This window comes from Bubalus bubalis, chromosome 8, assembly GCF_019923935.1.
Source record: "Bubalus bubalis isolate 160015118507 breed Murrah chromosome 8, NDDB_SH_1, whole genome shotgun sequence".
Lineage (NCBI taxonomy): Eukaryota > Metazoa > Chordata > Mammalia > Artiodactyla > Bovidae > Bubalus > Bubalus bubalis.
The window spans coordinates 32486709-32503772 of record NC_059164.1 but is presented as its reverse complement, the minus strand read 5'-3'; the positions used below and the strand labels follow the sequence as shown (position 1 = coordinate 32503772).

Below are 17064 nucleotides of genomic sequence, written 5' to 3'. Positions count from 1 at the left end.
CCAAACTCTACTCTAGATTTTTAATTTTAGCCTTTTGGTATATGTTATCAATTTTGTACATATAGTTTTCTTTTATAATTTCTGTGACTTTTTTTTTTCTTTTTTTTCCCCTCTGTTTCTTTCTCTTCTTCTTTTATATAACTTCGTATATCTGCAATTCCAAACTCTACTCAAGATTTTTAATTTATGCTTTTTGGTATTTGATATCAATTTTGTACCTGTATTTTCTTTATAATTTTTGCGACATTGTTTTTGTTGGTTTGTTTGTTTACTCTCTTTATTTTTCTTCTTTTTTTTTTTTTTTAACATTGTATTTTCGAAATTCCAAACTCTACTCTAGATTTTTAATTTTTGCTTTTTGGTATTAGGTATCAATTTTGTACCTGTAGTTTCTTTATAATTTTTGCAACCTTGTTTGTTTTTCTTTGTTCGTTTTTTCTCTCTTTCTTTTCCTTCTTCTTTTCATTAACATCGCATTTTTGAAATTCCAAACTCTACTCTAGATTTTTAATTTTTGCTTTTACGTATTTGTTACCAATTTTGTACCTTTAAGAACCCCATCTTCAGGACCCATTTTTCACTAGGGAACAAGATTACTGGCTTGACTGCTCTCTCTCCCTTTGGACTCTCAGTTTTCTCCACCAGGTCGCCTGTATCTCCTCCCTAACTCCTCTCTACTCTACCCAACTCTGTGAATTTCTGTGTGTTCCAGACGGTGGAGAACACTTAGGGAACTGATTACTGGCTGGATCTGTCTCCCTCCTTTTCATTTCCCCCTTTTATCCTTCTGGCCACCTCTGTCTCCTGCCTCCTTCTCTTCTCTGTATAACTCCATGAACATCTCTGAGCGGTCCAGTTGTGGAGTGCACATAAGGAAGTGACTACTGGCTAGCCCACTCTCTCCACTATTGATTCCACCTCATCTCATTTGGGTCACCTCTAACTCCCTCCTCCCACTTCTCTTCTCCATGTAACGCTGTGAACCTCTCTGAGTGACCCTCACAGTAGAGAAACTTTTCATCTTTAACGTAGATGTTTTATCAATGGTGCTGTATAGAAGGAGAAGTTTTGAAACTACTGTAAAAATAAGACCGATAATTGGAAGTAGGAGGCTTAAGTCCAAACCCTGACTCCAGGGAACTTCTGACTCCAAGGAACATTAATTGACAGGAGCTCATCAAACGCCTCCATACCAACACTGAAACCAAGCACCACACAAGGGCCAACAAGTTCCAGGGCAAGACATACCAAGCAAATTCTCCAGCAACAAAGGAACACAGCCCTGAGCTTCAAGATACAGGCTGCCCAAAGTCACCCCAAAACCACAGACATCTCACAACTCATTACTGGACATTTCATTACACTCCAGAGAGAAGAAATACAGCTCCATCCACCAGAACATCGACACAAGCTTCCCTAATCAGGAAACCTTGACAAGCCACCTGTACAAACCCACACACAATGAGGAAACTCCACAATAAAGAGAACTCCACAAACTGCCAGAATACAGAAAAGACACCCCAAACTCAGCAATTTAAACAAGATGAAGAGACAGAGGAATAGCCAGCAGATAAAGGAACAGGATAAATGCCCACCAAACCAAACAAAAGAGGAAGAGATAGGGAATCTACCTGATAAAGAATTCCGAATAATGATAGTGAAATTGATCCAAAATCTTGAAATTAAAATGGAACCACAGATAAATAGCCTGGAGGCAAGGATTGAGAAGATGCAAGAAAGGTTTAACAAGGACTTAGAAGAAATAAAAAAGAGTCAATATATAATGAATAATGCAATAAGTGAAATTAAAAACACTCTGGAGGCAACAAATAGTAGAATAACAGAGGCAGAAGACAGGATTAGTGAATTAGAAGATAGAATGGTAGAAATAAATGAATCAGAGAGGATAAAAGAAAAACGAATTAAAAGAAATGAGGACAATCTCAGAGACCTCCAGGACAATATTAAATGCTACAACATTCGAATCATAGGGGTCCCAGAAGAAGAAGACAAAAAGAAAGACCATGAGAAAATACTTGAGGAGATAATAGTTGAAAACTTCCCTAAAATGGGGAAGGAAATAATCACCCAAGTCCAAGAAACCCAGAGAGTCCCAAACAGGATAAACCCAAGGCGAAACACCCCAAGACACATATTAATCAAATTAACAAAGATCAAACACAAAGAACAAATATTAAAAGCAGCAAGGGAAAAACAACAAATAACACACAAGGGAATACCCATAAGGATAACAGCTGATCTTTCAATAGAAACTCTTCAAGCCAGGAGGGAATGGCAAGACATACTTAAATGATGAAAGAAAATAACCTACAGCCCAGATTATTGTACCCAGCAAGGATCTCATTCAAGTATGAAGGAGAAATCAAAAGCTTTTCAGACAAGCAAAAGCTGAGAGAATTCTGCACCACCAAACCAGCTCTCCAACAAATACTAAAGGATCTTCTCTAGACAGGAAACACAAAAACGGTGTATAAATCTGAACCCAAAACAATAAAGTAAATGGCAACAGGATCATACTTATCAGTAATTAACTTAAACGTAAATGGGTTGAATGCCCCAACCAAAAGACAAAGACTGGCTGAATGGATACAAAAACAAGACCCCTACATATGTTGTCTACAAGAGACCCACCTCAAAACAGGGGACACATACAGACTGAAAGTGAAGGGCTGGAAAAAGATTTTCCATGCAAATAGGGACCAAAAGAAAGCAGGAGTAGCAATATTCATATCAGATAAAATAGACTTTAAAACAAAGACTGTGAAAAGAGACAAAGATGGTCACTACATAATGATCAAAGGATCAATCCAAGAAGAAGATATAACAATTATAAATATATATGCACCCAACATGGGAGCACCGCAGTATGTAAAACAAATGCTAACAATTATGAAAGGAGAAATTAACAAGAATACAATAATAGTAGGAGACTTTAACACCCCACTCACACCTATGGATAGATCAACTAAACAGAAAATTAACAAGGAAACACAAACTTTAAATGATACAATAGACCAGTTAGACCTAATTGATATCTATAGGACATTTCATCCCAAAACAATGAATTTCACCTTCTTCTCAAGCGCACATGGAACCTTCTCCAGGATAGATCACATCCTGGGCCATAAATCTAGCCTTGGTAAATTCAAAAAAATAGAAATCATTCCAAGCATCTTTTCTGACCACAATGCAGTAAGATTAGATCTCAATTACAAGAGAAAAACTATTAAAAATTCCAACATATGGAGGCTGAACAACACGCTGCTGAATAACCAACAAATCACAGAAGAAATCAAAAAAGAAATCAAAATTTGCATAGAAACGAATGAAAATGAAAATACAACAACCCAAAACCTGTGGGACACGGTAAAAGCAGTCCTAAGGGGAAAGTTCATAGCAATACAGGCACACCTCAAGAAACAAGAAAAAAGCCAAATAAATAACCTAACTCTACACCTAAAGCAACTAGAAAAGGAAGAAATGAAGAACCCCAGGGTTAGTAGAAGGAAAGAAATCTTAAAACTTAGAGCAGAAATAAATGCAAAAGAAACAAAAGAGATCATAGCAAAAATCAACAAAACCAAAAGCTGGTTTTTTGAAAGGATAAATAAAATTGACAAATCATTAGCCAGACTCATCAAGAAACAAAGGGAGAAAAATCAAATCAATAAAATTAGAAATGAAAATGGAGAGATCACAACAGACAACACAGAAATACAAAGGATCATAAGAGAGTACTATCAACAATTATATGCCAATAAAATGGACAACGTGGAAGAAATGGACAAATTCTTAGAAAAGTACAACATTCCAAAACTCGATCAGGAAGAAATAGAAAATCTTAACAGACCCATCACAAGCACGGAAATTGAAACTGTAATCAAAAATCTTCCAGCAAACAAAAGCCCAGGTCCAGACGGTTTCACAGCTGAATTCTACCAAAAATTTAGAGAAGAGCTAACACCTATCCTGCTCAAACTCTTCCAGAAAATTGCAGAGGATGGTAAACTTCCAAACTCATTCTATGAGGCCACCATCACCCTAATACCAAAACCTGACAAAGATCCCACAAAAAAAGAAAACTACAGGCCAATATCACTGATGAACACAGATGCAAAAATCCTTAACAAAATTCTAGCAATCAGAATCCAACAACACATTAAAAAGATCATACACCATGACCAAGTGGGCTTTATCCCAGGGATGCAAGGATTCTTCAATATCCGCAAATCAATCAATGTAATACACCACATTAACAAATTGAAAAATAAAAACCATATGATTATCTCAATAGATGCAGAGAAAGCCTTTGACAAAATTCAACATCCATTGATGATAAAAACTCTGCAGAAAGCAGGAATAGAAGGAACATACCTCAACATAATAAAAGCTATATATGACAAACCCACAGCAAACATTATCCTCAATGGTGAAAAATTGAAAGCATTTCCTCTAAAGTCAGGAACAAGACAAAGGTGCCCACTTTCACCATTACTATTCAACATAGTTTTGGAAGTTTTGGCCACAGCAATCAGAACAGAAAAAGAAATAAAAGGAATCCAAATTGGAAAAGAAGAAGTAAAGCTCTCACTGTTTGCAGATGACATGATCCTCTACATAGAAAACCCTAAAGACTCCACCAGAAAATTACTAGAACTAATCAATGACTATAGTAAAGTTGCAGGATATAAAATCAACACGCAGAAATCCCTTGCATTCCTACACACTAATAATGAGAAAACAGAAAGAGAAATTAAGGAAACAATTCCATTCACCATTGCAACAGAAAGAATAAAATACTTAGGAATATATCTACCTAAAGAAACTAAAGACCTATATATAGAAAACTATAAAACACTGGTGAAAGACATCAAAGAGGACACTAACAGAGGGAGAAATATACCATGTTCATGGATGGGAAGAATCAATATAGTGAAAATGAGTATACTACCCAAAGCAATCTATAGATTCAATGCAATCCCTATCAAGCTACCAACAGCATTCTTCACAGAGCTAGAACAAATAATTTCACAATTTGTATGGAAATACAAAAAACCTCAAATAGCCAAAGCTATCTTGAGAAAGAAGAATGGAACTGGAGGAATCAACCTACCTGACTTCAGGCTCTACTACAAAGCCACAGTTATCAAGACAGTATGGTACTGGCACAAAGACAGAAATATCGATCAATGGAACAAAATAGAAAGCCCAGAGATAAATCCATGCACATATGGACACCTTATCTTTGACAAAGGAGGCAAGAATATACAATGGAGTAAAGACAATCTCTTTAACAAGTGGTGCTGGGAAATCTGGTCAACCACTTGTAAAAGAATGAAACTAGAACACTTTCTAACACCATACACAAAAATAAACTCAAAATGGATTAAAGATCTAAATGTAAGACCAGAAACTATAAAACTCCTAGAGGAGAACATAGGCAAAACACTCTCTGACATGCATCACAGCAGGATCCTCTATGACCCACCTCCCAGAATATTGGAAATAAAAGCAAAAATAAACAAATGGGACCTAATTAACCTTAAAAGCTTCTGCACAGCAAAGGAAACTATTAGCAAGGTGAAAAGACAGCCTTCAGAATGGGAGAAAATAATAGCAAATGAAGCAACGGACAAACAACTAATCTCGAGAATATACAAGCAACTCCTACAGCTCAACTCCAGAAAAATAAATGACCCAATCAAAAAATGGGCCAAAGAACTAAATAGACATTTCTCCAAAGAAGACATACAGATGGCGAACAAACACATGAAAAGATGCTCAACATCACTCATTATCAGAGAAATGCAAATCAAAACCACTATGAGGTACCATTTCACACCAGTCAGAATGGCTGCGATCCAAAAGTCTCCAAGTAATAAATGCTGGAGAGGGTGTGGAGAAAAGGGAACCCTCTTACACTGTTGGTGGGAATGCAAACTAGTACAGCCACTATGGAGAACAGTGTGGAGATTCCTTAAAAAACTGGAAATGGAACTGCCTTATGATCCAGCAATCCCACTGCTGGGCATACACACTGAGGAAACCAGAAGGGAAAGAGACACGAGTACCCCAATGTTCATCGCAGCACTGTTTATAATAGCCAGGACATGGAAGCAACCTAGATGTCCATCAGCAGATGAATGGATAAGCAAGCTGTGGTACATATACACAATGGAGTATTACTCAGCCATTAAAAAGAATACATTTGAATCAGTTCTAATGAGGTGGATAAAACTGGAGCCTATTATACAGAGTGAAGTAAGCCAGAAAGAAAAACACCAATATAGTATACTAACGCATATATATGGAATTTAGAAAGATGGTAGCAATAACCCTGTGTACGAGACAGCAAAAGAGACACTGACATATAGAACAGTCTTATGGACTCTGAGAGAGAGGGAGAGGGTGGGAAGATTTGGGAGAATGGCATTGAAACATGTAAAATATCATGTATGAAACGAGTTGCCAGTCCAGGTTCGATGCACGATACTGGATGCTTGGGGCTGGTGCACTGGGATGACCCAGAGGGATGGAATGGGGAGGGAGGAAGGAGGAGGGTTCAGGATGGGAACACATGTATACCTGTGGCGGATTCATTTTGATATTTGGCAAAACTAATACAATTATGTAAAGTTTAAAAATAAAATAAAATTAAAAAAATAAAATAAAATAAAATAGATAAGCAACAGGATATAAGGTATAGCACAGGGAATTAATTATACTCATTATAATAATCTATAATGGAATCTAATCTGCAAAAACACTGAATCACTCTGCTGTATACCTGAAACTATCACAATATTGTAAGTCAACTCTGTCAATAAAGAACAAACATACAAACAAACAAACAAACAAAAGACCAGTTGAATACACATCCCAATGTTCATAGCAGCATTATTTGCAGTTGCCCAAGATATGGAAGCAACCTAAGTGTCCACTGACAGATAAAAGCTTAAAGAAGACGTGGGGTATATATACATATACAATAGATCACTACTGAGCCACAAAAAAGAACAAAATTTTGGCACTGGCAGCAACATGTGTGAACTTCTACAGCATTATGCTAAGTGAAATAAGTCAAAAACAAATACTGTATGATATTATCAATCATATGTGGAACCTAAAAAAAACCCAACAAACTAGTGAACATAATGAGAGACACAGACTCACAGATACAAAGAACAAACCAGGGTCAGCAGTGGAGGGGGGAGCGCAGCGGAGGGGCAGCACAGGGCTTGGAGGGGAAGGTACAAAACTGCTGGGTAAAGACGGGCTACAAGGGATGTACTGTACAACACAAGGACTACAGTCAGTATTTTATAACAACTGGAAACGGAAAATAACCTTTAAACATTATATAAAATAAACATATAAAAACATTTTAAAAAATAAAAATAAAATTTGAAAAAGACCGATCCACACAGCCCATGTGAGCTCAGCTCTGCTAGCTGCAGGGAGCCACGTGATAGTCTACTCTTCCCAGACTGGGCCAACTTTCAACAGTTGTGTTAACAGTCCAGTATTTCCTGACTAACACAGCTGGGTTCAGCGCTGGCCCTCCATGGAGTACATGAAGGTGCACAGCGGGGTAAGTAGAAGCCTCCCACAGTTAGATCAATGTGTGTGTCTGGACTGAATTAAAAATGAGTAAGATCAAAATGGGTCACAGATGTACATACGAAGTTGGCTGAGCTACCACAGAGCACTGAAAGATTCTTGCATTGTAAGGTGGTAACACAACTCCAAAGAATATTGCTAAATTACAGCATGCATGGGAACCAATGAACACAGAGAGCCTTAAACATTTCCTTTTGGTGACTGGTGTGAAAGAAAGGTGCCAGTCCAAATGCAGTGCAACATCTTCTGGCCGGTCCCTTTGAAGGGGCTTAACAAACACATGAGAATTTTACAGAGCTCAGACACACAGTAAGATTCTCTAGCCCAACTCAATACTGGCATTCACATAATTTGAAGCAGTCCTGCCACAGGGTAAAGAATGTGCTCTTCAGCATCACACACACACAAAAAGTTCCTAGCATCCACAGACAGGTATCAGAGGACCCATAAAGCCCCCCAAATGGCATGCATATCTACGAGCATATTTCTGGGGGAAAGGATTCACAGCAATCATCAGGACTTAAAGGTCCGGAAAAATCTATGTCACTAAATCCTGGAATGGACAAACAGGCCTCTTCAAGGTTTCCATGACTTGAGTGCACATCAGGCTGTAAGTCTTTGTGCGGTTTAGTCAGAATCAATGTACACTTGACCAAAGGTGACTTGGGAGCTCACAGTTATGAGCCAGTTTCTTCTTCTCAATCAAGTTCAAGAACATGAAAGTGTGTGACACCCTAGTCCACTCACTTTCTTACTCTGCTAAGAAACTTGTTTTAGTTTTTTTTGGGGGGCGATGCCATGCAGTTTAGGAGATTTTTTTAGTTCCCTGACCAATGATTAAATCTGGGCCCTCAGCAGAGGGTGGAGTCCTAACCACTAGATGGCCAGGGAATTCCCAGAACTTATTTTAGGCTTCCTTTCTTGATCAGCCAAATGTCTTGCTTCCTATCTGACTGAGAACACAAGTTCTACAAGTCCTCATGTCCAAGTATACCAACCTTTGAGCACTAACATTCAAATACTGTCTTCTCACCTGTTATTGTTGGTGAACTATTCATGCCTGTACTTCAAGCAAGTATTTCCTCTTAAGCTTAAGTTTCTTTCCTTTCTCAAGGACAGCACTCAAACGAATCTCTCCATCTCTCCCAAAGCATCACTTTCTCTTCTATCTTGGATAATTTCTATCAGCATACAAACAAGCTGTTATTCTCCCATCCTAAACACACACACAGCTTCTCTTGTCCCCATTTCTCCATTTTCATGTTTCCAAAAAGCCCAACCTGTGACGATGCCCAAAATTAAATTTTTGGAATTTACTGCCAAAACTGATCTCCCTCTATCTTCCTCATCTCAATTGATAGTAAGTGCATCCAGCTTATGCAGTTTCTCAGACTAAAAACTTTAGAATCATCTTGGATTCCTGTCTCTTATACCCATAATCAATATGTCAGGGAACTGCGTAACTGATTCCTACTTAAAATTCAAATACCAGATTAGGTTCCAATACCTTTTCCTGAAACTGTGTGGGATATTTCTGACTTCATAGAGCTCTCTCTTTTCCTATCTATCTCTACCAGCACTTTCACTGTATTTTCTAATGACTGTGAATATCATCTTCTCAAATTCATTACAGATATGACCCCTCCATCTCACGCAGCACTAAACACACTAATGCATACTTAGTGAAGACTCTCCACAAACTTCACTTTGAGTCAATGATTTTTCATCAAGCTTTCAAAAAAATCAGTATCACAAACAACACTTACTTCCATTAGTCATGTTTGTAAAAGTTATGTTTTTGAAACTTCCAGCAACTGCAAAGCTATCCGTCATGTCTCCAAACACTAGCATCATGAGGGGGAGTCCAGCTCCGTGGATGATGGCAGCCAAAGTCCCCAGCACCATATACAGCCTATCGAGCCAATTTGAATAGCGAAACTAAAAAAGGAGAAAATACAGACAATAGGAACAATTAGCACGATGTCATGGATGGCTAACTCTACTTTTCAAATGTATCCAAAATCTAAACAGTTAGCTGTAGACTACTATTGCAACCACCGTGGCCTAATAACGTAAGAGAAACAGGCAATGGCTTCTTCTTCTTTTTTGAGTTTTGACCTTCTTCTTTATATTGGACTCAATCTATTCACTTTATAAAAATTAAACTATAGTTGACTTACAATATATTAGCTTCAGGTATACAATAGTTACTCAATAATTTAATGGATTATACTCTAAAGTTATTATAAAATAATGGCTATATTTCTTATGCTGTACAATACATCCTTGTAGCTTATTTATTTTATACAGTTGGTTTATACCTCTTAATCCCTACCCCTATCTTGCCCCTCCTACCTTTCCTCTCCCCACAGATAATACTCTTGATCTCTGTATCTGTTAGTCTGTTTCTGTTTTGTTATATTCATTTATTTTATTTTTCAGATTACACATACGATAGCATACAGTGTTGGTCTTTCTCTAATTTATTTCACTAAGCATAGTACACTCTAGGTCCACTCATGTTGCTGCAAAAGGCATAACTTCACTCTTTCCATGGCTCAATAGTATTCCATTGTATGTATATGTGTGTGTATATCATATCTTCTTCATCCATCTGTCAATGAACAATTAAGTTGCTTCCACATCTTGGCAATTGTAAATACTGTTATTAAGAACGCTGGGGTGCAGAGAACTTTTTAAATTAATGTTTTCATTTTCTTTGGATCTATACCCAAGAGCAGAAGTGTGGTTCTATTTTTATTTTTTTGAAGAGCCTCTATACTGTGTTCCATGGCTGTACCAATTTACAGCCATACCACCTTGAACGTGCCTAATTTCATCTTCCTTCTTCTCTTACATACGAGGGCTTCATGAGATGCACAGGACATTCTGGAACATTACAGAGATCTATAACAGATGTTCAAGCTGGTTTTAGAAAAGGCAGAAGAACCAGAGATCAAATTGCCAACATCCGCTGGATCATGGAAAAAGCAAGAGAGTTCCAGAAAAACATCTATTTTGACTTTGACTGTGTGGATCACAAAAAACTGTGGAAAATTCTTCAAGAGATGGGAATACCAGACCACCTGACCTGCCTCTTGAGAAACCTATATGCAGGTCAGGAAGCAACAGTTAGAACTGGACATGGAACAACAAACTGGTTCCAAATAGGAAAAGGAGGACGTCAAGGCTGTATATTGTCACCCTGCTTATTTAACTTCTATGCAGAGTACATCATGAGAAACGCTGGGCTGGAAGAAGTACAAGCTGGAATCAAGACTGCCGGGAGAAATATCAATAACCTCAGATATGTAGATGACACCACCCTTATGGCAGAAAGTGAAGAGGAACTAAAAAGCCTCTTGATGAAAGTCAGAGAGGAGAGTGAAAAAGTTGTCTTAAAACTCAACATTCAGAAAACGAAGATCATGGCATCTGGTCCCATCTCTTCATGGCAAATAGATGGGGAAACAGTGGCTGACTTTATTTTTGGGGGCTCCAAAATCACTGCATATGGTGATTGCAGCCATGAAATTAAAAGACACTTACTCCTTGGAAGGAAAGTTATGACCAACCTAGAAAGCATATTCAAAAGCAGAGACACTACTTTGCCAACAAAGGCTATGGTTTTTCCAGTGGCCATGTATGGATGTGAAAGTTGGACTATGAAGAAAGCTGAGCACCGAAGAATTGATGCTTTTGAACTGTGGTGTTGGACAAGACTCTTGAGTCTCTTGGACTGCAAGGAGATCCAACCAGTCCATTCTAAAGGAGATCAGTCCTGGGTGTTCTTTGGAAGGACTGATGCTGAAGCTGAAACTCCAGTACTTTGGCCACCTCATGCAAAGAGTTGACTCATTGGAAAAGACCCTGATGCTGGGAGGGATTGGGGGCAGGAGGAGAAGGGGATGACAGAGGATGAGATGGCTGGATGGCATCACCGACTCGATGGACGTGAGTCTGAGTGAACTCCGGGAGTTGGTGATGGACAGGGAGGCCTGGCGTGCTACGATTCATGAGGTCGCAAAGAGTCGGACACAACTGAGCGACTGAACTGATAACAGCTCAATGTAAGAAATATAGTATTTGTGACTCTGATTCCCAAGAGTGGAAGCCACTTTTCAGCTCAAGATTTTTCTTGGTTACAACACCATGATTGCCAAAGGTCCTTCTGAGGACACCATTGAGGAAACATGTTTTGCTGCTTTCAGAAAGTGGCTTGGGTCAAACATCTGCTGCCTAGCAGCACTGGCATAAATGTTCAGTGGTATTAATGTAATTAGGCCTCCATGCCGGCGTGCATTCTCAGTCATGTTTGACTCTTTGCAACCTCAGCCCACCAGGCTCCTCTGTCCATGGAATTCTTTAAGCAAGAATACTGGAGTGGGTAGCCATTTCTTTCTACAGGGAATCTTCCCAACAGAGGAATCAAACCTGCATCTCCTGCAGCAGCAGGCAGATCCTTTACCACTGAACTACCTGGGAAACCAATTAGGCCTCCACAGTGAGAAGGAAAGGGAAAGCAAGGAGTTAGATACATGCTTCCCAAAGAGCAGAGCAGATCTGCATAAACTCTTTAATTGCAGGCAAATCACAAGAAAGAAAGAGTGAGCTCCTGAGACGCAAACCTGATGAGAAGAGGACACAGTAAGGGGAGTGGGCTTGGGGCTGTGACAGGCCCACATGGGAAGTGATTAATACTTCTCCCATTCGGGAGGCTCTTCCTGACCCACGGGTCAAACCCGCATCTCCTGCATTGGCAGGTGGATTTACCTTCTATTAAAAGCTATAAAGTGGAAAAGTATTGAATTCCTCAATAGAGGAAGAAAAGATAATTGATATACAAGGATTTCCCTCATCACCACTCCCAAAGTACTGTCCACCTCAAAAACTAATCACTGACTGGAATAAAAAAAAGTGGGCCATGAATATAAACATTTACTAAATGCTATTCAATGACTGAAGAAATCCAGTAATAAATACCGAAAATACAATTCAAATGGAAAAAAAAAAAAAGGATATTCAATACATATTCTGCATGCCTTGACAGCATGGTATACAGAGTAGAGAAGATACAAACTTGAGCGAATGGGTCATTCTGTCCTTTGTGGAAAAGCTTCATAAAGAAGGTGATGCTTCCTCCCAGATTTGAAAGTTTACCACGGGTTGAAAAGCAAGGAGGGGGACTTCCCTGGCGGTCCAGTAGTCTAGCAAGAAATAATGAGTGTGACTAAGAATAATTTGGAGACCAAGTAATGTAGATAGCACATGGACCATTCTTTTATGACCTTAAGACAAAAGCAAGAGAGATGATGGTTACTAGAGATGGTTGTAATGCCAAGGGATAACTATTTAAAGAAATCTTCTACATGTTTGTAGGTAAATGAGTCAAAGAGAGCATTGGTAAAAATACAGGAGGGAAACTGAGATGCAACAATGTCCTAGAAAATAAGAGAAATAAGTATTTTGAGAAGCTGGAGTGAGGGATCATCAGCAGGCAAGACACAACAATTATTAGGAGATACAAGATATTCCCTGATGCCCCAAGACCCCTCATATCTGCAAGGGGGTAGAGCTCCTTCCACAATGGAGGAATCCAATCTGCCATCACTTTTATCAAGCGATCAAACTCGGTACCACAGAAAAGTAAAATGCACTGGCATGTGATGTTTCCAGGTGTGATGACACATGACACAGCATTCCCTGTGCAATTTTCTTACCAAAAATATTTAGCAGGAATGTATTAAAATCTTTAGACTTAATTCTCAGTATATAGGGCTTCTCTGGTGGCTCGGATGGTAAAGAATCTGGCTACGCTTCAGGAGACTTGGGTTCGATCCCTGAGTCGGGAAGATCCTTTGGAGAAGGAAATGGCAACCCACTCCAGTATTCTTGCCTGAGAAATCCCGTGGATAGAACAGCCTGGTGGGCTACAGTCTATCAGTTATAACAGAGTTGGAGATAACTGAAAGACTTTTACTTTTTTAGCATATAAGAAATGCAAGATGTGGAATAATAAGTTAAATGACACCAGAACAAAGTAATAGAAATTGTCCAGAGGGTGAAGCATTCTACAGGAAAATTGGTACCATATTTTCAACAGGTCAATGTTATTTAAAAAGAGAAGAAAACAGAACAAATCAACTGTAAGACACACTTAGGGGAGCTAATTGTGAAAGTTCAAATATGAACTACTAGATAATACTGAGGAATTAACATTCACTTTGTTAAATATAATCCCTGTATTATGTTTTAGAGGAAAATGTTTGGTAGGAAAATTAAGAGACAGAAACGGAGGTACTTAGAAAATATCATGAAATCTATAATTCCAGGTGAAATGTATGTAAAAAAATGTTAAAAACTACTAATTATAGACAATGGTTATATGAGTATATAGGTTATATTTTTTATTCCACCTTTCTATGTGGTTGAAAAATCAAAATAAAACTTTTTAAAAGGAGCAAAGGTTCTCCAATAGGGAAAGGTATGTCTCTTCATCTCAGGCTAGAAGGGATGAGCTAAAAGTGAGCACAGATACAAACAAGTGTCTGAGAATGAGGACAAATTTGAAAAAGCACAAAACCTCGTAGTTATTTGTGACGTGAGGCAAGACTGATTTCTGGAGGGATGTGGTAAGAAGATTTTGAGAGGGTAACAGGCAGGAAGGCCAGGGGTCTCCAAATGGAGGAATCAGGCTGCAAGTGTCAGACATTTTTTCTCTCTCTCTTAAGCAGCAGGAGGAAACAAACAAGTGTTAGATTTTTCCCCCTTCTCTATACAAATTTAACAAGAGGTTTCTCTTAAAATTTGGTGTTGCCCTGATGACACTTGGTTCCACCCAAGCTTAACTTTTCTCAAACCTTGAACTAACCAATGCGGTTTTTCTTAAGGAACTGTTTGTCTTAAGCTATGTTAATGGCCTATGCATTTACCCTAGACTCGTCTTCCAGTCTGTTCTGCCTAAGCCTCAGAAGGACTTGACAGACTCATGCAAGACTCAGACTCTTAAGCTGTGTTAATGAGACTATTTGCTTGGAAACCTGTCTTTCTTCAAGATTCATGTCAATCATTTTATGGCCCTGGACAACTCACCTTGTGCCAGTGTTATCTCAAAATGCACATTGTAGGTGAGGGGCCTGGTGCCAGTCTCTGAGTTTTGAGACATTTCCTTTCTCTAATTAGCAGACTGCTAGTAGCAATATAACATCTGGCTAAAGACTAGCAGGGGGGCACTCTTTCTGCCCCCTTCTGATGCCTATGTCAGAAGCTTTCTATCTCATTTATTCCTTAATAAAACTTTATTACACAAAAGCTCTGAGTGGAGGAATTCCGGCATCTTTCACGGCTCAGCAACAACCTTTCAATTTGAGGGCAGTAGTAACACTGCTGAATAGGACAAAAGCCTCAGGGCAACATCCCACCTCTGTCATCTACTCAAAAGGAGACTTTGGAGGGAAAAAAAATCTCTTAATAACCTTGACCTTCAGTTTCTACACTTATAAAATGAGGAAAATACTCATGAACAGAAAGTTTCACAAAGCTGTTATGAGGCTAAAAATGGTACTTCATAATAGAAACCTTTATTAGCCGTATGATATAATACTAATATACAATATAAGCAGGTACTGTCATCGGTTTTAAAAACATAAAATAAGATTCTTCAGGAGCTTACGGTAAGGGATCAAGTAGACAAAAAAAATGTAATACATAGAGTGAAATGTAAGAAAGTGAAAGTGAAATTGCTCAGTAGTGTCCGACTCTTAGCAACCCTGTGGACTGTAGCCTACCAAGCTCCTCCGTCCATGGGATTCTCCAGGCAAGAATACTGGAGTGGGTTGCCATTTCCTTCTCCAGGGAAATCTAATACAGAAGTTTATTTACAATTAGAGCCCTTTAAATACAAGGAAATGAAAACTGTTTGGTCAGATACGTAAGGGAAGAGAGAGGGGATGAACCAGAACCATACAGGAGACAGGGTGATCAGGACTGAAAGTCAAGGGGTAGACTTCCCAGGGCAAAGCAGAAGGTGCTGGCAGGGGAGAGGCTTAGGCAATATCCAGCAGGCAAGATGGCGAACATGATCTTACCATGGTACCTGGCTGGAGGCCAAAGTCAATGACTTCATTCATTTATGCATGCATTCATTCAACATTCGAAACATTTATTAAGCACCTAGTAAGGAGTATGTCAAGGCTGTATATTGTCACCCTGCTTATTTAACTTATATGCAGAGTACATAATGAGAAACACTGGGCTGGAAGAAGCACAAGCTGGAATCAAGATTGCCAGGAGAAACATCAATAACCTCAGATATGCAGATGACACCACCCTTATGGCAGAAAGTGAAGAGGAACTCAAAAGCCTCTTGATGAATGTCAAAGAGGAGAGTTGAAAAAGTTGTCTTAAAACTCAACATTCAGAAAACGAAGATCATGGCATCTGGTCCCATCACTTCATGGGAAATAAATGGGGAAACAATGAAAACAGTGTCAGATTTTATTTTTGGGGGCTCCAAAATCACTGCATATGGTGATTGCAGCCAGGAAATTAAAAGACGCTGACTCCTTGGAAGGAAAGTTATGACCAACCTAGATAGCATATTCAAAAGCAGAGACATTACTTTGCCAACAAAGGTCCGTCTAGTCAAGGCTATGGTTTTTCCAGTGGTCATGGATGGATATAAGAGTTGGACTGTGAAGAAGGCTTAGCGCCGAAGAATTGATGCTTTTGAACTGTGGTGTTGGAGAAGACTCTTGAGAGTCCCTTGGACTGCAAGGAGATTCAACCAGTCCATTCTAAAGGAGATCAGTCCTGGGTGTTCTTTGGAAGGACTGATGCTAAAGCTGAAACTCCAATATTTTGGAGTTTCATACGAAGAGCTGACTCATTGGAAAAGACCCTGATGCTGGGAGGGATTGGGGGCAGGAGGAGAAGGGGACGACAGAGGATGAGATGGCTGGATGGCATCACCAACTCGATGGACATGAGTTTGAGTGAACTCCGGGAGTTGGTGATGGACAGGGAGGCCTGGCGTGCTATGTGATTCATGGGGTCGCAAAGAGTCAGACATGACTGAGCTACTGAACTGAACTGAAGGATCAAGCATGGTTCTAGTTACTAGCTACAGTGACTAAGACAAGCTATCACTCCTCATAAAGCTTATATTTTACTAATATGCAAATAAAGAGAAAATAGACATATTTAACAATCATTCACAATATTCAACATTCATTCAGTATGCAAGTCCCTATTAAAGTTCCAGGCACTGTTCTAGGATCCTGGAGCACAGCAATGAAGAAAACACACCAAACCCCTCTGCCCTAAGGCAGAATCCCAGGCAGAAAGAACAAACACAAAGATCCTGGGGTGAATACAAGCCCTGTGTGTTTCAAGGACCAGACATGACAACCACTGTGGCCAGAA

The 17064-nt window shown here is 39.1% G+C and overlaps 1 protein-coding gene across 2 annotated transcripts in view; it reads right to left on the bottom strand.

Annotated features, from left to right (window-relative positions):
* Positions 1-17064, bottom strand: part of LOC112577761 (ATP-dependent translocase ABCB1) — a 111089-nt gene that overhangs the window by 81053 nt on the left and 12972 nt on the right. For both annotated transcript variants that reach the window (XM_025290988.2, XM_044946554.1), the window contains exon 4: positions 9408-9579. In XM_025290988.2, coding sequence (XP_025146773.2) covers positions 9408-9579 — 172 coding nt within the window. The remainder of the gene's footprint in view (positions 1-9407; positions 9580-17064) is intronic.